At 56.5% G+C, this 21,123-nt stretch overlaps 2 protein-coding genes across 2 annotated transcripts; both read left to right on the forward strand.

Annotated features, from left to right (window-relative positions):
• The first annotated feature begins 2,222 nt into the window (after positions 1-2,222).
• Positions 2,223-19,011, forward strand: AARS1 (alanyl-tRNA synthetase 1). Its single transcript, XM_063334081.1, has 21 exons — positions 2,223-2,303; positions 3,291-3,500; positions 4,146-4,334; positions 4,977-5,122; positions 6,154-6,345; positions 6,885-7,029; positions 8,284-8,429; positions 9,004-9,112; positions 9,205-9,355; positions 9,745-9,869; positions 11,065-11,209; positions 11,860-12,038; positions 12,579-12,692; positions 13,477-13,683; positions 14,330-14,514; positions 14,945-15,053; positions 15,767-15,880; positions 16,155-16,274; positions 16,725-16,811; positions 18,225-18,338; positions 18,710-19,011. Exons 2-21 carry the CDS (start codon positions 3,357-3,359, stop codon positions 18,893-18,895), a joined length of 2,907 nt encoding a protein of 968 aa, XP_063190151.1. The 5' UTR covers positions 2,223-2,303; positions 3,291-3,356; the 3' UTR covers positions 18,896-19,011.
• Positions 19,012-19,071: 60 nt separating this feature from the next.
• On the forward strand, positions 19,072-20,771 carry EXOSC6 (exosome component 6). Its single transcript, XM_063334082.1, has one exon. The coding sequence runs from the start codon at positions 19,118-19,120 to the stop codon at positions 19,937-19,939; it is 822 nt and encodes a 273-aa protein (XP_063190152.1). The 5' UTR covers positions 19,072-19,117; the 3' UTR covers positions 19,940-20,771.
• Positions 20,772-21,123: the final 352 nt, after the last annotated feature.

Consider the following 21,123-nt stretch of genomic DNA (forward strand, 5'->3'; position numbering starts at 1 on the left):
GAGACACTTGAATGGGGCCAGAGAAGGCCCCGGAGATGCTGGAAGGGCTGGAGCCCCTCTGCTGGGAGGACAGGCTGAGAGAGCTGGGGGGGTTCAGCCTGGAGAAGAGAAGGCTCCGGGGAGACCTTCCAGCCCCTGCCAGTCCCTGAAGGGGCTCCAGGAAAGCTGGGGAGGGACTCTGGATCAGGGAGGGGAGCCACGGGACGAGGGGGGATGGGTTTAAACTGAAAGAGGAGAGATTTAGGTGAGATCTGAGGCAGGAATTGTTTGCTGTGAGGGTGGTGAGCCCCTGGCCCAGGTTGCCCAGAGAAGCTGTGGCTGCCCCATCCCTGGAGGGGTTCAAGGCCAGGCTGGACGGGGCTTGGGGCAACGTGGTGTGGTGGGAGGTGTCCCTGCCCAGGGCAGGGGGTGGCACTGGGTGGGCTTTAAGGTCCCTTCCAACCCAAACCATTCTATGATTCAGGTTGGAGAAGACCTGGGAGGGCTCTAGCCCTGTTAGGAGCAGGGTCAGCACTGACTTCAGATCAGGTTGCCCAGGGCTTGAACCAGACCCCAAAAACCTCCAGGGACCCCCGCAGTCCCCCTGGGCCTCCGTTTCAGTGCTTGACATTCATCACAGTGAATTTTTTGTCACCACGGCACAGCGCCATCCCTCTTGGCCTTGGACCGTGTGCCCCCCTTGTTCCTAAATGAGAGCTCTTCACCTGGAGTGCGAGAGCCAATGGACACACTGAGCGAAGAGATTTGTTTTTATGCCAATTCTGCAGAATCAGGTGCTGGGCATTTGACAATGCCCACCTCATGTTTCAAACTGCCCAATATTTATAACAATAAAATACTGATGATTGCTCAATAAGGATTTGTTCACCACTCCTAACTGTACATATGCATCTAAGCTCACATTTAAAACATCTGGGGAGGTTACCTGATTGGCATGCTCATTAAGGGAGGTGTATTTTAGCATTATAATTACCCAAGGTTAGTTTAGGATACACTCTTGGCTCAAATTTGGTCCAGAAGTTACATTTTTTGCTATCTTATCATAGAATCATAGAATGTGTTGGGTTCAAAGGGACCTTTAAGGGTCACCTAGTCTCCAACCCCCCTACGTCAGCAACTGCAAAAGAACATGTTAAGACACATGGTTTTGTTTTACATCCTAGTCAAGGCCAGGTGCCTTCTGTGATACCCCAACCATGCCCCGACCCAAACTTCTTGATAAACTTTTAATTTTGTTCTTTCGACATCCCCCCCACCCTGTCAACTCCCCGACTGCATGACTGGAGCACGTCTGCTGTGTAGTGAAACACCCCCCCCCATCTCTTAGCCGTACCCTTGTCATAGAATCACAGAATGTGTTGGGTTGGAAGGGACCTTTAAAGGCCATCTAGTCCAACCCCCCTGCAGTGAGCAGGGACATCTTCAACTAGGTCAGGTTGCTCAGAGCCTCATCCAACCTGGCCTTGGATGTCTCCAGGGATGGGGCCTCCACCACCTCTCTGGCCAACATGGGCCAGTGTCTCACCACCCTCAGTGTAAAGAACTTCTTCCTAATGTCTCATCTAAACCCGCCCTGCTCTAGTTTAAACCATTGCCCCTCGTCCTATGGCTACACGCCCTTGCAGACAGCCCCTCCCCAGCTCTCCTGTAGGCCCCCTTCAGGGACTGGATGGGGCTCTAAGGTCTCCCCGGAGCCTTCTCTTCTCCAGGCTGAACAACCCCAACTCTCTCAGCCTGTCAACTCTCTCAGCATGTCCCCTGAGACCCATGCAAGGGCCTTGTAGTTATTATGCCCACCATCAGGGAAGCCCGCAGGGGCTTTGGTCACCACCCCAGCAGCTGCTTCGCCCACCATCCCTTGCCATCTCCCTCTTCCCCACATCCCCTTCTCGGCCTTGAGCCTTTTGCAGCCCCCTGCTGTGGCCAAGGCCTCATGGTGCTGCAGCGAGGAGGGGCTGGAGGGCCCTGACGGTCCCATCCTCCTCAGTGTCCCCTGCCCCACATCAGACCCCCAACCCCGCCATACTGGTAACTCCTAAAATGGCGGCTCCCTGCCCGGCTTCATCCCGCCCGCGTCACGTGGCCGCCGTGCCCCCTCATTGCATCAGCCGGCGGGCGGCCCGCCCCCAAGGCCGGGCGAGAGGAAGGGGCGGGGCTGACCCAGAGCGACGGCCCCGGCGACCAATCGGAAGCCGGCGTGGGGGGCTGTGGCGGGGAGGGGCGGGGCGGGCGCTGCGGCGGCGCCGGGGCGTGCGGTGCGGTGCGGTGCGGTGCGGGACGGGACGAGGGGCGGCAGCCCGGAGGTAGGGCCTGCGGGGCCACGGCGGGGGCCGCGGGGTCGCCGGGTTTCGCGGGGGGGGCCTCAGCGGGCCAGCCGCCTCCTTTGCCCGCGCCGGGCCGGGGGGAGAGGGCCTGGCGGGGCAGGGGGCCGAGGCGGACGGCGGTGAGGGGCGGGAGGGTGGCGGTGAGCGGGTCTCCTCAGGCGGGGCCGCGGCGGGGTGACCTGTCTCTAGGCCCTACGGTGGCTCTCCGCAGGGCTGCCGGGCACCCGCTGTGCCCTCGGCTCTCCTTGGGCACTTGCGACCGGGTGGTGTCTGGGCAGAGGCCCTGCTCTCCCCGGGAGCGGCTGCTGCGCCGAGTCCTGCCCTCCTGGGCTCCCTCCTGCCCTCGGCTCCTTCCTGCGCTCCTAAACCAACCCATTGGCCTTATTCATATGCGTAATTATTGTCGCTGTCAGCCAGGGCAGGCTGCTGGGAGCTTGGCCCTCTGGAGAACCGCATTGCGCTCCACCGGCAGAGGACAGCTATGTACCCGTTAGGATATAGCGGAGGTGCTCACCTCCAAACCATCATCCGTGTCACAGGGCAGGTTTCCAGGCACCCCTGGAGTTTACCCTGCTTTGAGCAGGGAGGGTGGCTGAAGTGATATTCAGAGGTCATTTCCAAACACAGCCATCCTGTGGTTTAATCACCCTGAATGATTTTAGGCGTTAGCAATCCTGCCCCTTCCCCGTGTCCCTGGCAAGGTAGATGCAACCTCTTACAAAGTTCAGGATCCAGGTGGGCTTGTTTTCAAAGAACAGGAAACTTGATCTAGAAACTCGGGAGTTTGGGGAGAGGAAGTTTGGGTTTGAGTCAGCACCATTTGGGGCAGACTGATGGTTAAACTGAGGATTCAGTGAGAGTAGTTATCAGTGTGGCTAGATCCTTTCAGGAGATGGAGGCAATGATCCTGGTGTTATTGCTTCAGCTGACACCATGTCAGAGCCTTGTTTCTGGTTGTCTCTTCAGACTGCACCAAGGCCTTGCCGCTTTCCCTTTCGCTTGCTTTGGACAGCTGTGACTTGCAGCTTCAAGATGGAAGATACACTAACAGCTAGCCAGATCCGACAACGGTTTATTGACTTCTTCAAGAAAAACAAGCATACCTATGTGCACTCGTCTTCTACAATCCCCCTGGATGACCCCACGCTGCTCTTTGCCAATGCTGGTATGAACCAGGTAGGATTCCCATTGTGGTCCTTATGGGCATATCCTGTAGCAGTTGAAACCTGTGAAGCTATTTGCAGAGCTGTTGGTGCGGAAAATTATTGTTGTTTTCTCCTACCTTCCTTCTGGTCACAAAGAGGTGGTTGGTGTGTCTGCTGGACACGGTCCTCTGTGCTCTCACAAAATTGGCAGGAGCACTGGGAGAGGTTCCTGTGTCTGTTGGGCTGGCAGTGCAGCGATGGGAGCACTGCCAGTCTCCCTTCCTTGACCCTTTGGACCACAGCTAGTCCTGGCACAAGTGACTAGCGGCATCTTTAAAGACTGGTTGGGGCTGCTGAAGAGGCTCTGCTGGAGATCAGCATGCAGTTTTCACTGCCTTTTTTTTTCTGGTCAGCTGGGAATCTGGCTACTTTCGGTCCCTTTGGAAGTCCTGGGGCTTGGTGGGCTCCAGGAACACGCGTGTGAGCTAAGTTATAGGCAGTGCTGCAGCCTCCTCGCATGCAGGAGAGGGCAGGCTTGTTTCGGAGAGGTGCCTCAGGTATGTCCAGGCTAGTGGTATCATGACAGGGATGATGCTTACTGCCTTGGTGTTGCTTGCAACGTTTGAAAACAGACTCTTAGTGCTTTTCTTGATTGCCCTGTTTTCTTTCCTCTCAGTTCAAACCCATCTTCCTCAATACTATTGACCCGTCGCACCCGCTCGCTAAACTGAACAGAGCCACCAACACTCAGAAGTGCATCCGAGCAGGGGGCAAGCACAACGACCTGGATGATGTTGGGAAAGATGTCTACCACCACACTTTCTTTGAGATGTTGGGGTCCTGGTCCTTTGGGGATTATTTCAAGGTAAAATAGGCTAGGTGCAGCTCTGAATCTCTTGCACAAAGTTACCCGTCTCTATGAACTCAGCAGAGCATTTGCTAAGAGGAAGGAGAATACCTTGGTACAGAGTGGTTCCTAAGGTGCATGTGGCTTGGAAGGGCTTGGAAGCTGCCCTGACCCTGTGGTATGTTTTGAGATTAATTACTTAAGGTTTACAAAGCTGATTATATGAACTCTGCCAGTTTGGAGTCTTCAGGCAGAGGTTTTAGTGGCTGTCCTCAAGCTGTGAGAAGTTGCATGTGCTGTGCAGCTACGATGGACCTCCAACAGGAGTGATTATAAAATAATGATCTCCTTTCCCAAGCTTGTTGATAGTGTAGTGTTCAAACTCAGAAAGAGAATGTTAAGAATACAGAATAACAGCAGAATTAAAAAGTTTTTTGGGGGCAGTGAACATGCTAGGAGTTAACTTGGCTGCATCTAGAAAGCCATATGAGATGTTCCTTTTGCCCTGTTCACTGCATATATTAATTTGCCTCTTTCTACTGTCAAAAGTCTGAAAGTTTTTGGCTCTTTAGCTGCTGATGCCTACAGTAGCCAGTACTCTGCATGGTGAAGAGAAACTCTCTTTGCATTGACTTGCTGACCTCATCTTTCCTTCTGCAGGAACTTGCTTGTAAGCTGGCACTGGAACTTCTCACCCAGGAGTTCGGCATCCCTGCTGAAAGACTCTACGTCACTTACTTTGGTGGAAACGAAGCTGCAGGACTGCAGCCAGACATGGAGTGCAAGCAGATATGGTTGAATTTGGGGTAAGGCCTTTAACCGAAGAAGGTGCATGTTTTGATGAGCAATGGTCATTTAGAGAAAGATGGCATGTGTTACGTGGCAGAGCACATGTAGCAAGAGGCTTTAACAGAATTGAAGTGTCACAAATAATGTTTGCAGGGTGGCGGAGCTGCAAAGCCAAAGGGGAGCACTGGTATTAGAGAGCTTTCACTTTAAAATCTCTGATGTAAGCTTAAGAACATAAGGGCCCCACTGGGTCAGATCAATGGTCTGACAGCAGTTGAGAAGATGCTGTTCAGGGAAAGCAGGCACGCCAGACTGTGGCCTGCACTGTGTTTTCCTCCTCCCCTCCGAACACCCACAGTCACTGGATTAGTTTGTTAGAGGGTGATCCATCTATTCCCCTTTGCCTCTGCTTGGGGCCCTGCTCCTTCAGAGTATGTCTGATTCTGGTTTGAACCTGTTGGACTTTTCTAAGTCTCCATTGTAGTCTCCCACCCTGCCTCGTCCTCTCGAAACTGAGGAGTCCTACTCTCTTCCTAAGGCAGCTATTCCACCCCTAGGTATTTTAGTTGCCCTCCTCTATACATTTGCTACTTTTGCCTCACCCCTCCTGAGATGAGGAAGTAAGTCAGAACGGCACTCAGCGCTCAAGCCGTGGGACAAAGCTTGATGTAGCAGTGAAATGATGTCTTTGGTCTTGTGGCTGTAGTCTCCTCTGAAACCTGCCACTGACCCCATGGCACACCTCTACACTGTGAGGCCGATCTCGCATGTTGGAGATCCACCTGTCTTCTCGCTGGTGGCTTTGCTGAGGTGTTGTATAGACCTCTGCGTCCACCTGGGACAAGTGCCAGGCGCCAGTGTTCACTTGATCCTCCTCAGCAAGTATCCTGAGAGCTAGGCTCTTAGATTGGTCTGTCTCAAGAGTCCGACAATTCGTCTGCTCATCCAGGGAATCAGTCTGCTGAGGTGTCTCTAGTGTAGCCCTTGGTTTAGGGAATTCTTGCCTTGCTGTTAGTCTGTGTTGTTCAATAAGAGTTTCTGGTTACAGGCTGGCTGAGGGCAGGATTCTGCCTGGCAATATGAAGGATAACTTCTGGGAAATGGGAGACACAGGCCCCTGTGGCCCTTGCAGCGAGATCCACTATGACCGTATTGGGGACAGAGATGCTTCCCACCTGGTCAATCAGGATGACCCCAATGTCCTGGAGATCTGGAACCTGGTGTTCATACAGTTCAACAGGTAAGTGAGACCTGCTTCCCTCCCCAGGCTGCTCCAGCTGGGTGTGAGGCCTTGCTTGGACTATGCACTATTTTAACTGCCCCTGGCTTGCTCATTGTTCCCTTTTGTCCAGGAGCTGTGCACTTTGTGATGCTCTGTCCCCAGACCCACCTCTACGGAAGAGGCTGGTCACACTGGCTTCAGGGACAGATCGGGAGTGTTTCCTCAGCTCATCTGAGGAAACATCCTCAGATGTATCCTCAGTTCAATAGGGAATAAGTACTATCCTGCTTGGGGTCGAAGTTGTCGTTGAGGGTCTTGTCATTTATCGCAGTTGCCTTGTATATGGCTTGTGTATGGGCCGCTGTCATAAATCTGATGGAACAAAACTCATGGAGATGAGGGGAAAGATGAGGTTGCCCCTGCAGAACCTCCATCTGAAATAGAATCATAGAATTGCCTAGGTTGGAAGGGACCTTTCAGATCATCTAGTCCAACCTAACTCTGACAAAAACCATCACTAAACCATATAGCTCATCTCTCTTTTTGTGGCTGAACAGGGAAGCTGATGGGACACTGAAACCTCTTCCTAAGAAAAGTATTGATACTGGAATGGGCCTGGAGAGGCTGGTCTCTGTGCTGCAGAATAAGATGTCCAACTATGACACTGACCTTTTCGTTCCTTACTTTGAAGCCATCCAAAAGGTAGGAACTGAGGAGTCTGGGTCTGCGCCTGACCCAGCTGCATCCATTCCCTGAATCCCTGGGGAGATGCATGGGGCTGGTTGGATGGGGTGGTTATGTCTGCAGGTCTCTGCTTTCCCAGCTGCTGCGAGCCCCCCGTGGGTTTGTACTTTGCTGAGTGTGTAGGAACGCAGACTGGCACAGTAATTGCTGCCTTGGGGCACGTTTCCAGGGGAGAACACGGGACAATGAGCAGTGCAGCTTTCCCAGATGTTTCCTGTGGACTCTCCTGCTTGCGCAATCCTTGGTCTTCTCCGAGTGGGAGATGCTCTGCAGTCCCGTATGGCCAAGGGCCATCTTTTTGCCATGTGGTAGAGAGCACGTTGTCCTTCAGGCTCCCACCTGGAGGAACATGCTGATGTGTAGAAAATCCCCTGAGAGAAGGTCTGTTCCATAAACTGTGACGGTTGCTTGCAGAACCAGTGTGCTGTTGCCGCATCTTCCTGGGTAGGCCCATTTTACCAGTGCTGGGAGCTCCTGCATGCAAGTCCACCAAGCCTTTTTTTGGCTCTGTGGAAGCAGCAGAGCTTCCTGGCTGCAGATCATGCTGGAAGAAACACAGGGAGAAGAGCCCAGGCTGAAGCCTTTCGTGGGGATGAGGTGTGGAGCTTCAGAGCTGGAATTAGAGGACTGCTTTTCTTGGATGTTAAAGCCACTGGCTAGACACAGCCCATGTGTCTTGTCTGCCTTCCTGCAGTGTGCTGGGAGCCTGGGTGTAGGGACTGTGCCATGCTGTGAGCACTAACTTGTTACAGGAGTATCTTTCCCTTGGGTATGGCTAAAAACACCCTAAAAGAGGGAAGCTGGGATCTTTCCCCACGTTGACAGAATTTGAGAAGTTCCTTGGCTGGGCAGCTTGTGCCAGGCAGGAGTCCTTGCCTGTAAAACAGATGATTTCCCTGCTCTCTGCCCCCTGTCCCTCTCTCTTCTGTCCTGGGCTCTTAGTGTTGGGATAAATCGGCTTTTCTTCCCTCTGGTTTTGGAGATCCTTTGGCCCTGGAAATGCGGGCTGTGGCATCATGCAGAGGCTCACAGCATTTCCTCTTTCCTGGCTTCTCCGAGTCATCTCTTTCCAAGAGGAGTGTGCCACCTCTGTGGCTGCGGGCAGTGGGATGGGGCTGACTTCTGAGGCGCTTCCCTGTTGTTCTGCTGCGGTGCTGGTCCCCCCTGTCCCTAATTGTCCCCTATGCCTACCGCCTTCTCCTCTCTGCACAGGGCACGGGTGCAAGGCCCTACATGGGGCAGGTTGGTGCTGAGGATGCCGACGGTATAGATATGGCCTACCGTGTGCTGGCTGACCACGCACGGACCATCACGCTGGCCCTTTCTGATGGGGGCAGACCTGACAACACTGGCAGAGGGTAAGAAGGGAGCTGCCGCAATGCCGCGGCTCCCATTCTTGTTCAGCACGTCTTCCCTGAGGGATCTGGGATCTCGTGTGTCTCTGGGATGTCGCCGAATTCATCGTTAAAGCAGTGGATAGCAGAGTGTTTGCTCAGTACATTTAACACTTGAATTCCTGTAGCAAGGCCTGCCCAAAAGACCAAGACACACAGGTCTGAGGGTTCTTGTGGGTACCAGTCCTGCTGTGTCAGCCCCCAGAAAGCATCACTGCGGGCAGACAGACGCAAAACCCTGCTTGGTGCAGTGGTGCTGTCAAAAACAGCAATGAAGTTTGGGCTGCAGGGCTGTGCTGTGGGTGTTGCTGGACTTACGGGACTGACCTAAGCTCGCAGTGAGTCCAGGTCACAGAGCTGGGCCCTGGCGCCTCGCCTCTGGCTCGCTGCTGGTGCAAGCAGCTACTTGAGAGAAAATGTGGGGAGAGAACCCTGTGCTCTTGCTCCTGGGAGGGGGTGCTGGTCGGTGGGTGCTGGTGGATCCCCTGAGCACAGCTCAGAGGTGTACGTTTGTATGAGGGGTTCTGCTGTTCCCTAGGTACGTGCTGAGGCGGATTCTCCGACGGGCTGTGCGCTACTCCCATGAGAAGCTCAATGCCCCCAAGGGTTTCTTTGCTACTCTGGTTGATGTCGTGGTGCAGTCGCTGGTAAGTTCTTCCCCTCCACTGTATCTGCTGAAGGCTTCTCTGCTGAGGTGTGCGGATCCATGCTGAAGGACTAATCCTCTTGGGTCTGCCAGGGAGATGCCTTTCCTGAGCTGAAGAAGGACCCAGACATGGTGAAGGACATTATCAACGAAGAAGAGGATCAGTTCCTGAAAACGCTCAGCAGAGGACGTCGCATCCTGGACAGGAAGATCCAGAGCCTGGGGGACAGTAAAACCATCCCTGGTAAGGCTGTGACTTCAGGCTGGATGCACCAAAAGACACTTATTATCTGGGACCGGGTTAGAGGTCAACTGGGCTGGGAGCTGAGAGTTGGGGGAAGGTCGGGGGGGGACAGAGTTGGAGTCAAAAAACCATCGCTCAGAGCTGGGCCACCGGTATCGCCTCTGGCCTGTGTTCAGTTGCTCAGGTTTCTAAGCTGCCCAGGCACAACATGATAGCGTGATCTCTGTGCTGTCAGAGGGGGGCCTTTTAGATATTCGCATTCACCAGACCTGTTCCCTCTCCTACCATAGCGCAGAGCCAGTTGGGTGGGACAGAGCCAGTCGGAGAGGTGGGAAGGGAGCCGTGTCTCACGGAACAGGAGTGCTGACTGCTCTGCATTTTCTCTGAAGGTGATACTGCCTGGCTGCTGTATGACACCTACGGTTTTCCTGCTGATCTCACTGGGCTGATTGCAGAAGAGAAGGGCCTTGTTGTGGACATGGAGGGCTTTGAAGAAGAGCGGAAAAATGCACAGGTAGATAACAGCTCCCGGGGAGCCAGTCTGTGAGTGGGCAGGGAGGATTCCCTTCCTTTTAGTTTGCTGTCATGAGTCTCTGCTCCTTTCTTACCAGGGCTGCTCACACCCTGAGTGCCCCAGTGCATGCAGTTGCTGTAGGACATGTCTTTTCTGTGCAGCCAGGGCTGGGTTTGCTCACTAACACTGTGAGCAGGTGGAGGGAGGTCATCCTCCCCCTCTGCTCTGCCCTGGGGAGGCCGCATCTGGAGTGCTGTGTCCGGTTCTGGGCTCCCTGGTTCAAGAAGGACAGGGAACTGCTGGAGAGGGGACAGCAAAGGGCTACCAAGATGCTGAGGGTACTCGAACACCTCTCTGATGAAGAAAGGCTGAGGGACTTGGGGCTGTTCAGTCTGGAAAAAAGATGACTGAGGTGGGATCTTATCAACGCTTATAAACATTTAAAAGGTGGGTGTCAGGAGGATGGGGCCAGGCTCTGTTCAGTGGTGCCCAGCGACAGGACAAGGGGTAATGGGCACAAACTTGACCATAGGAAGTTCCATCTCAACATGAGGAGGAACTTCTTCCCTTTGAGGGTGGCAGAGCCCTGGCACAGGCTGCCCAGAGAGGTGGTGGAGTCTCCGTCTCTGGAGACATTCCAAACCTGCCTGGACGCGTTCCTGTGCCACCTGCTGTGGGTGACCCTGCTCTGGCAGGGGGTTGGACTGGATGATCACCAGAGGTCCCTTCCGACCCCTTCCGTTCTGTGATTCTGTGATTGTGAGGCCTGGGGCCTCGAGCACAGCCTTCATACAGAGCTGGTGGAGTGCTGGGAGCATCTCCCCACTCTCCTGTTCTGGACAGGGAAGTTCTGGATTTCCCTGTCCCAGGAGCAGTCTTGCAGCAGGTCTGCAGCTTGGGTGCCTCTCCCAGCAGTTTGCTGCAGCAGCAGAAAGTGGCATTGACCAGCCGGCTGGGTGCTTGCCTTGCCCTGTCTGGGCTCAGGCCTACGTTGGCTGCATGCTGGTCACGCTGGAACAGCCTGCTCTGAAGTCAGAAAAGATGGGAGCATGCCAGCAGCTGGCACACGGCTTCCCAGAGCAAAGCTCTGAACCCAGGAGCTCTCAGGGACGCAAGTGAGGTGTGCAATTAGGCTGGTGTTCATGGACCAGCGCTGAGGTGGGTTTTCTCAAACTTTGGTGCTTGTCGTTGGCAGCTCAAATCCCAAGGGAAAGGTGCCGGAGGGGAGGACCTCATCATGCTGGACATCTATGCCATCGAAGAGCTAAGGGCCCGAGGGCTGGAGGTGACTGACGACTCGCCAAAATACAGCTATGCTTCAGATCAGAACGGTGCCTATGGTATGAAAAAAAACCTTCTCTGAATCATCCTCTGCTGCCAAACCTTTCCTGGCACGTACCTCAACCAGATCCCCTCTGGGCTCGCCTTTCCTGGGACATGGAGGTGGGAGTGGAAATGTTTGCAGGTGAATAGCCTGCTTGTAACAAAGGGAGCAGGGAAAGAGGAGGGGAGACTGTTTTGAGGGCTGCCCTTCTGGTCAGGTCCATTGTTGCCAACCTGGTCAAGAGAGTCTTAAGGGCATTCGTGTTCCCTGCAGTTTTGTGTTTGTGTTTCCCAGCTGCCCTTTTGCCAGTGTCATGGGAGACTGCAGTTTCTTCTTGGTCTGTCCTCAGCCCACTTGCTCTGTCTCTTGCTCCTAATTCTTTGATTTGGTGGAGATTCAGGAGGCCCCAGGCTTGTAGCAGCACACGTGGCTGACTTTTACTGCATAGGTGTGGAGGGAACTGACAGCGCCTGCCTTGGAGAGCATGGAATGAAATTTTCTCTTATCCACCGAACTGTTGCCCTGGTTCTTTCTCCTTACCCCCTGCAAATGTAGCTGCCGTGAACTCCTGCAATAGGTGGGAGTTGTTGCTATGAAGTTCTGCTCCCATGTGGTGTCTACAAGGTTTTCCTATTTTACTGACATTGCCTGTTGTCCCGGTGACAGATTTTGGGAGCCTCGTGGCCACGGTGAAAGCCATCCGCAGGGAGAAGAAGTTTGTGGAGGAGGTATCCACTGGCCAGGAATGTGGGATAGTGCTGGACCGGACCTGCTTCTACGCCGAGCAGGGTGGGCAGATCTACGACGAGGGCTACATGGTCAAGGATGACGACGGCAGGGAGGATGTGAGTGGGCCTGAGAGCCTTCGGCTAGACTGAGCTGGGGCCTGGGCAGGTGCCTCCAAAGAAGGAGAAGGGGCCAAGCAAGCTCCAGCAATTTCCTGTCCGTGGCAGGTGTCAGGCGTTGCACAGGTTTCGTTTTCGGGGGTGCAGCACGGCACAGACATGCTGAAGTTTGTTCCCCTTGCTTCTTGCGGAGCTGAACTCGGTGCGGCAGTGTCGGGCTGTTGCCAGAACGTGGGTGCCTGCTGTGGTGGTGCTGGGATCGCTGTGCAGAAGGACAGCGCTTTTGAGCTGTGACGGGGACCTGGGGTGGGGAGCTCTTTCAGCTCTGCTGTGCCCCATAACCGTGCTCCACCTTCATTCTCTTCTCTGCTTTGTGGCCCTGTGTGCTGTGCCTGGGGACATTGAGCTTTCTCCTATCGCACACACCAGTCTGGCTCTCAGCTGAGACATTTCCAGTTGCAGCTCAGACCTCTGGCTGGACTGTCTGTCTCCCCGTGGCCTCCCACCCTGCTCACTGGGTGCATTTCCCTCTTTGTACAGAAAACAGAATTCACGGTGAAGAACGTGCAGGTCCGAGGAGGCTACGTGCTTCACATAGGAACTCTATATGGAAGCTTGAAAGTAGGAGATCAGGTCCACCTGTCTATTGATGAGGTAAGTTAAGGCATGGTATAATAACACAGGGCCTCATCTCTTTTTCCCTGGATTTTGTCTCCTTTGTTTCCATTGGTGCCACTTAAGTGGCCTGGAGTTTGGGGCTTGCTCTCCCCGTGGCACATGATGCAGGCAAGCAACTTGGCCCTTCCAGTCTGGCTGACACGAGGCCTCTCCTGCCTGGCACATGCCTTTCTCCTACCATGAGGCAGATAACGCCCTGCTGGTTCAGAGCCACACTCCCTGGGTTTTGCCGACCAGCAGCAGGACCACATTTTGTGTCCTGGCTGGGAGGTGGAGCAGGTATGGCGCTCCACTGCGTTGTGGATGACAGCGGAGAGCCTGGGCTGTCTGCCCCACTCCAGACACGGCTCCTGTGGGCTCAGCCTGCTCAGTGAGCGCTCGGTTGAACCTAGTCTGCAAAACGCATTTGCCCTCCCTATAGAGGCGGCACCTTTGGAGCAAGAGGGAAGGCTTCTATCTTGTGCTTTTTCCTTCTGAGGAGCAGAGATCAGTGTCTGTAACCTGGCCTGTCGTTGGCCTCTCTCCAGACAGGCCCAACAAGGGGACTGGCAGGGAAAAGCCATGCACGAATTTGGTGGGGAATGTCCTGCCTGCTCCCTTAGCAGAGGCTCCAGGGCAGCAAAGCATGAGAAGTTGTTTCTGGTCTCCTGAGCCAGTTCGGTTTCTGTTGGAGCAGCGGGTTAAACTTTCACTTCTGCTGCTAGAGGTGATCTTGGCTCTGCAGTGTGGGACCCCGTCTAACGGTGGTTTCCTCCATCAGACAAGGCGGAGGCCAGTCATGAGTAACCACACGGCAACCCACATCCTCAACTTCGCCCTGCGCTCAGTCCTGGGGGAAGCTGACCAGAGAGGGTCGCTGGTCGCACCGGACAGACTGCGGTTCGACTTCACAGCCAAGGGAGCCTTGTCTACCCAGGAAATCAAGAAGGTTGAAGGGATTGCCAACCAGATGATTGAGGAGGCAAAGGTGGGTATGGCCGCCGGGTTGGATATACTCAAGATAAAAAATACCTTGAGTCAAGCTTTTGGATGATGGGAATTAGGCGCAGCAGGAATCTTATGAGCTGCTGACGCAGTCCTGTGCACAGATTGGCATCACCTCGTAGCATTTTGTGTGGGAAAACTCCAGGTAGATTGCTCTGTTCATTGGTACCGAGCCCTGTCTGGGGAGTGTTTCTATGCTAGTGTCACATTAGCTACAAGAGCCAGGAAGTTTGGCAGAGTAGTTTTGCAGGCCTGGCTGGATTTACAGCGTACACCCAGACTCCTCAGTGATGAGTCCTCAACACGAGAGAATTCCGCTGGCTGGTGCCAGCTGTGAGTCAGAACAGCCCCTGGAGGACCCTGTGCTCTGCTCAGGAGTCTGTGGTGATAAATGAAGGTACAGCAGCACGGGGGCTCTGAGCGGGCAGTGGTGTCGGGAATAGTTTGAAGTTGAGGTGCCTGTCAATGACTTCAAGATCCCTGCAGCCCAACGAACCCCAGCTCAGGTGAGGCATGTAACTTCCCTTTTAGGATCTTTTGGAGGAAGTCAGGATTCCCTGGGAATGCGGGCCCTCAGTCACAGCTGACAGGACCGGCTCTTACCTGCGTCCCTTTCCTGTCCTCTGCAGCCCGTGTACGCCAAGGACTGCCCTCTCGCAGCAGCGAAAGCCATCCAAGGACTGCGGGCAGTTTTTGACGAGACCTACCCCGATCCTGTCCGCGTGGTCTCGATTGGCATCCCTGTGGAGGAGCTGCTGGCTGACCCCTCTGGCCCCGCAGGCTCCGTCACTTCTATTGAGTTCTGCGGAGGCACGTGAGTATCCGGAGAGGCCGGGGAAGGCAGGGAGGGGGCCGAAAAGGAGTCCCTGGGGAGCCCGAGCTCTTTTGTGAGTCCTGTGGGCGTGTGCTGGGCACAGCCAGGGCAGAGCTGGAGGTGGTGGCGATGATGTGCCTTTGCGTTCCCAGTCCTGAGTCAAGCCGTGTTTCAAATCAGCCTTTTCAGGCAGGGAAATTGCCTGTATCCTATCCCTGCCCACACACATAGTCTCTGACAGCGCTGGGAACATATCTCTTGCCACCCTTTCCTCGCTCGTTTGCTTTTAGCAGCTGGGTCGGGTTTTCTGCCTGTCCCCACGCTTGCTGCATCTCCCTGGCAGGGCGGTTTTCTTGTTCCCATGCTGATTCCTGCTGAGATGAGAGGTGAACTTCTGACTCTTGTGGGTCTTTCTCGGTTCTTTCCAAAGGCACTTGCAGAACTCCAGCCACGCTGGCCCCTTTGTGATTGTTTCAGAAGAAGCAATTGCTAAAGGCATCCGGAGGATAGTTGCAGTCACCGGGGCTGAAGCTCGGAAGGTAAGGAGAGGCAGGAGAAATCCCTGTCCTGTGGGAAATCGTTGGCACAAGCGTGCATGGATATTAACCCTGTGCCAAGGTCCTCTTCATTTATGTTTGCCCAGTATCCCTCAGCACCAGGGGGAACTGGTGTGTGTGTCTGAGGGATTTGTGGCTTGGACTCCACCAACGCAGTGCAGAGAAGGATGCTGCTGTTAGCAAAGGCTGTGCTGGAGGCCCCTGGCTGTGCTACAGCCAGAAGAGAGAGCTGGGAGGGAAGGGGGTGGAAAGCCTTGGCTGTAGCTGTTGCGTTAGAAGGGCCTAGGGTGGGTCCTGGGGGCCAGCCTGACACCCTGGTTCTGGTCAAGTGCTGCCTGCTTTGGCTCTGCTGCTTCCCAAGGAGTTACTGAACCCCACCCTGGGGCTGCAGTGTTCTTCACTCCTAAGAATCATAGAATCGCCTAGGTTGGAAGGGACCTTTCAGATCATCAAGTCCAACCAGCAACCTAACACTTAACGCTTAAACAAAACCACCGCTAACTCATGTCCCTCAGCACCACGTCTACCTTCTTTTAAATCCCTCCAGGGATGGCTACTCCACCACTTCCCTGGGCAGCCTGTTCCAATGTTTGATAACCCTTTCCGTGAAGAAATTTTCCCTTCTCATGGTGGTGGCCAAGAGCCCATCCGGCTAAATCTCCCTCCCTGACTTAACTCAGATTGTGTTCTCCTAGGCCCTCAGGAAAGTCGACAGCCTCAGGAAACTCTTGTCAGCCCTGGAGGCCAAGGTGAAGGTCCAGACAGCGCCCAACAAGGATGTGCAGAAGGAGATCACGGATCTCAGTGAGGTGAGGATGGTAGCAGTGCTTTGCCTTCTCAAAGTGAGTTAGGACCTTGATTGCCAGCACTGGGTGGTTTTAATGAGGCCCACATTCAGCTTCCTGCTCCTGCCTGAGCAGAGGTCCCCGCCCTGCGTCCTCTGGGTGCTGCAGCCAGCACCTCCTTCCCGATTTGTGGGGCGCTGGGAGAGGAGGGGAAGTTCATGGGTGTGGTGCAGCATCCCCTGCCTCCAGCCGTGGCCACCGGTACCTCTAACCCTCTCTGCCCACTCCTGTTTTGCAGACACTGGCCACTGCTGTTATCCCACAGTGGCAGAAAGATGAACTGAGAGAGGCTGTTAAAGCACTGAAGAAAGTTATGGATGACCTGGACCGAGCAAGCAAAGCCGACATCCAGAAACGAGTGAGCCCTGGGTGGGAATAAAGAACACTGCAGGGGGAGCTGTGGGGGGCTCCCTTGTGAGCTCCACTTGTGCCCGGTGTGGAAGGGAGCTGAGCTGTGGGGATGCCCCTGGTGCTGTTCGGCCTCTCCTGCTCCTTCCCAGGGCATGGCCACCGCCACACTTGTTCCCTGGGCGCATGGTATGGGTGGTGCGTGGTTCTTCTTCCTGGATCCCATTGGATTTTCCTGGAGGAGGAATCGTGCACAGCATTGCTGCTGCCTTGTAGGCCACACACCCGCCTGCCAAAACGTTTTGTTCTCGGCTGCGGAGCGTGGGGCTGCTCTGGGCTGGGCCATGGGTATTTTGGGGCACCTTGGGGGCCTCTGTACCTGCAGGGAAGCTCTACCCAAGTGGTTCTTGTGTCCATACGCCATGTGTCTGCTGTAGCATCTGACCACTGCTGTCCTCAGGTGCTGGAGAAGACCAAGCAAGTCATTGAGAGTCACCCTAACCAGCCCCTGGTCATCATGGAAATGGAAAATGGAGCCTCAGCGAAGGTATGGGAAGGCCTGGTCTCCTCAACAACCTTCCTTGTGCTTGAGGAGCAGTTGGGTGGACTCTGGCCGCTTGGGGAGGCAGTGCTGTGTTACAGAGCTGTCTCTCTTGCCACCCCTGAGCGGTGGCTAGTGAAGAGGGGGAGGACCACTGCGACACCCTCTGCTTCCCACCTCCCGGACTAACACATGGGTTTGCAGGGGTGGGGTGGGGTCTGGACCATTTGCTGAGCTTCCAGACCTGGTGGTGGATAGGGACCCCAATAGAATGGCATTGTGTCCCGGGTAAGACCCATCCAGGAGCAGTCACGATGCTAAAATGCAGGCTGAAGGAACTCCGAACAGGAGCTCTGCAAAGCCATGGAAGTCGTGATGCTTGTGGCCATTGCAGATCAGCTCTGGGAACAGCGTCCTGGGCTGCGTGTGCGGACAGGGCCGGGCAGAGAGCTGCTCCCCACCTCCTGGGCACTGTCTGCTGCAGCGAGGTTCAAATTCTTCTCCGGCCAGGGCTGAAACCGCTCCTTCCCTCCTCCACGCACAAGTTCAGTTTCTTCCTGAGCGATTTCTGGTGTGGATAAAAGCTCCCTTGTGTGCGCTGTGCCGCAGCGCTGAGCCCAGCGAGTGCCAGGCAGCGGGGGCCGATGGCGCCCTGAGGTTGGACCACTCGGGTTTTAATGCCCTATTTAAATTTTCACTCCGAGAGTCTCAGAGCTGATCCTGCTTACAGACACCCACTCGCTCTCTGTGGCTGTCCCCATCCCCTCGATGCCAGCGCTCCTGCTCCCAGTGGGTACCAAAGCAGCATTCTCCCTGGCAGAAGGGTTCGTCCCAGGGGATGGTGGTTCTGTATCCAGCTAGAGAAGCACCACTTTGCTCACTGGAGGGCCCACTCCCAGAGCTTTTGCTGCATCGAACTGCCTATGCAAGCAAAGGATGATGGCCTCCTTGAGAATAACTGGATGCCTGGCAGTCCCCCCGGTCTCCCCTGGGTGCCCGCTGTGTCTGATAATCCTTGCAGCTTCTTCACGCTGCATTTGGGTCCTCCTGACTCGCTGCAGAGCAGCTGCTCCCTCCCGCTGGGAGCTCACATCGCAGGGCAGAGCATTTTCCCCTCCAGCCGGCATGCTCGTGCAAAGGTTTGCTTGCTTTGGGGCCAATTCTTCCCGTTCCCGGATAACTGAGCAAGGGGAAATAAAAGCAGCTCCTCACTCCTGCCTCCCTGTAGCCGGGAGGGGACACGGCCAGGGCTGGTGGCCCCTGTAAGGCTTCTGCAGAGCCGAGGAAGTGAAGATTGCTCGTGTTTGGGAGAAGGAGCGCTGCAGGGTGCTGCGGCCTGGTTTAATGCAAGTCCAGACCCCTGAGGGGCTGGTTGTGAGCGCAGGGAAGGCGAGCTGCAATGATCCTGTCCTCCTACAGGCCCTGAACGAATCCCTGAAGCTCTTCAAGACTCACTCCCCGCAGACCGCCACCATGCTCTTCGCTGTCGATAACGAAGCCGGCAGGATCACCTGCCTCTGTCAAGTTCCCCAGGTAACGCCGAGACTCACTCTGCCTTTCTCTGCGCCTCGGTGGAGGAGCTGCAGCCTCCAGGGAGTAATCATCTAAACGCTACACGGCCAAAACTCACTTGGGCTGGCAAAAGCCGTGACCCTTGTGCTTTGGGTTATCATCATGCTGCGGAGTCGGGAGGGGGAAAGGGTGGTGTTCTCCGAAACAGGGAAGAGCCAGGACTTGGTGCAGTTGTAGGCATGGGGGCAGGCACTCTGCCCCTGCTCTGCTGGCCCAGGAGCTGCACCCGGGAGAGCTTTGTCCTGTCGTACCGCACTCGCAGACCATCTTCCCTCGCTGCTGGCTGGGCTGAGGTCAAACTCCGGCTTTTTCTTGTTTCTTTTCCTACCCAGGAGACCGCAAATAAGGGGCTGAAGGCCAGCCAGTGGGTGCAGGAGGTGTCTGGCTTGATGGATGGCAAAGGCGGTGGGAAAGACGTCTCGGCACAGGCTACGGGCAAGAACGTGGGTTGTCTGCAGGAGGCCCTTAAACTGGCCACGGACTTTGCCCGGCTCCGGCTGGGGGAGCTGAAGAACTGACCCCCCCCTTCTTGGAGGGGGGGGTGACCAACGTCCCCCCTGTCCCCTCCTGCCCGTCCCCTGCCTGCTGCTGAGCCACCACCCGCCTTTCCTTATCAATAAAGCGATTAAACGCCGCCTGTCCTGCGCCGTGCTGACGGGGGCGGGCCCGGCCGGGCTCCTCCTCTTCCTCCTCCTGCTCCTCCTCCTCCATCCCCTCGCTGCCTGTTTTCCGGGCAGAACATGCCGCTGGATCACCGCCGGGTGCGGGGTCCGGAGGAATCGCAGCCCCCGGAGCTGTGGGGGGGAACGAGGAAAGATGAGGAGGAGGAGGAGGATGAAGACGAAGCCCCCAGGGACCCCTGCGCCTTGCGGCCGCTCTTCGTCCGGGCCGGGCTGCTGAGCCAGGCGGAGGGCTCGGCCTACCTGGAGCTGGGCGGTGGAACCAAGGTCCTCTGTGCCGCATGGGGCCCGCGGGAAGCTGGCGAGCTCGGGGCCACAGGAGGTGGCCAACTCCTCTGCGAGTTCCGCCGGGCCCCCTTCGCCGGCCGCGGGGCTCGCTGGAGGCCGGGCACGGCGACCGAACGGGAAGCGGAGCGGGAAGCGGCGGCGGCTTTGCGGGAAGCCTTGGAGCCGGCGGTGCGGTTGTCCCGTTACCCGCGGGCTCGGCTGGCTGTCAGCGCTCTACTGCTGCAGGACGGTGGCTCGGCGCTGGCGGCCGCCATCAGCGCCGCCGCCTTGGCCCTGGCCGATGCTGGGGTGGAGATGTATGATCTGGCGGTGGGATGCGCCTTGTGCCGCTCTTCCGGTCCAGCTGCTCCGTGGATGCTGCAACCTGCAGAGCCCGAGGAACGTCGCGCTGTGGCCCGGCTCACCGTGGCTCTGCTGCCCGCTCTCAACCAGGTGTCGGCAGTGCTGGGGGGCGGGCAGGGCAGCCCTCCTGACACCTGGGCACAGGCCCTTCGACTCGGCATCGACGGCTGCCACCGCCTCTACCCTGTGCTGCGGCAGAGCCTGCTGCGGGCCGCCCGGCGCCGCGATGCTGCTGCTGCCACCACCGCCTGAGCGCTGAGGATGCCCGGGTGGCACTCGTCTGGGGATGGGGTCCTCTCCCAAAGCTGCCCTCGGTGCTGCTGGAGACCCTAGGGCCTGCCTGAGCCATGCCTTGTGATCCTGGAGACACCCAGAGCCTGCCCGATCCACACGTTGCGCTCCTGGAGACTCCCAGAGCCTTGCCTGATCCACACCTCATGCTCCTGGAGACACCCAGAGCCTGCCCGATCCACCCTTCATGTTCCTGGAGACACCCAGAGCCTGCCTGATCCACACCTTGTGCTCCTGAAGACACCCTAGAGCCTGCCTGATCCACACTTCATGCTCCTAGAGACCCCCCAGAGACTGCCCAAGCCAGCCCTTGAGCTGCTTGGGACTTCCCGGAGGTGCCTGCACAGCTGGAGACCCAAGAAACCTCCCCAAGAACACCGGACCCTCCTGCCACCGGCGAGCCCCCGCACTGCCTGAGCCCCCCCGGAGCCTGCCTGAGGAGCCCCTGTGTTGCAGGAGACCCCTCCCGTGTGGACCCACGGGATCCAAGCAGCCTGACACGCTGCTGGAACCCCCCAAGAACAGCCTCCATACTGCCTCCACTACCCAAGACCTCTGTCTGAGGAGCTGCCTGCGCCGCGGGACCCCACAGCCCACCTTGGGGTGGCCCCGGCACCGGGGCTGAGCCCCCCACACCCAGCTGCCCCCCGCGGCCATCCACGCAGGCAGGGTGCAGGCAGGAACCACGCCGTGGCGCAGGCTGCCCATCCCTTGGACCTTGGCCCAGGCAGCGCTTCAGGGTGGCAGAGATGTGTTCCGTTAGGGGTTTTTTAATAATAAATGTTTTTTTCTGGTGAGTCTTCTCGCCTGCCTGGCTCCGCTGGGGCCTCTGCCAGCCGTGGGCAGAGGTGGAAGGATGCTCTCGTGGTGCTGCCAGGCACCGGGGTCACCCTCTTCTGCTCCCGTCGTCCTTCCTTGAGGGTTGCAGAGGGAGCCGGGCGCTGCCTTGGGGTCCGGTTATTCCCGAGGATGGAGGGGAGCTGGTCCCGTCTGCCCAGCTGTAGGGAATATTCTGGATAAAGGTGGTGATTAACGTTTCCGTTGAGAAGCCGGGCAGAGCTGCGCTCCTCCTGCCTCCGGGCTGAGTTGTGGGGAAGGCAGCGTCTGGGAAAGCCCCCCGAGCCTGGGGCTTGTGGCAGGCAGCA

The sequence above is a fragment of the Chroicocephalus ridibundus genome, chromosome 4 (genome assembly GCF_963924245.1).
Source record: "Chroicocephalus ridibundus chromosome 4, bChrRid1.1, whole genome shotgun sequence".
In the NCBI taxonomy this organism is placed as follows: domain Eukaryota; kingdom Metazoa; phylum Chordata; class Aves; order Charadriiformes; family Laridae; genus Chroicocephalus; species Chroicocephalus ridibundus.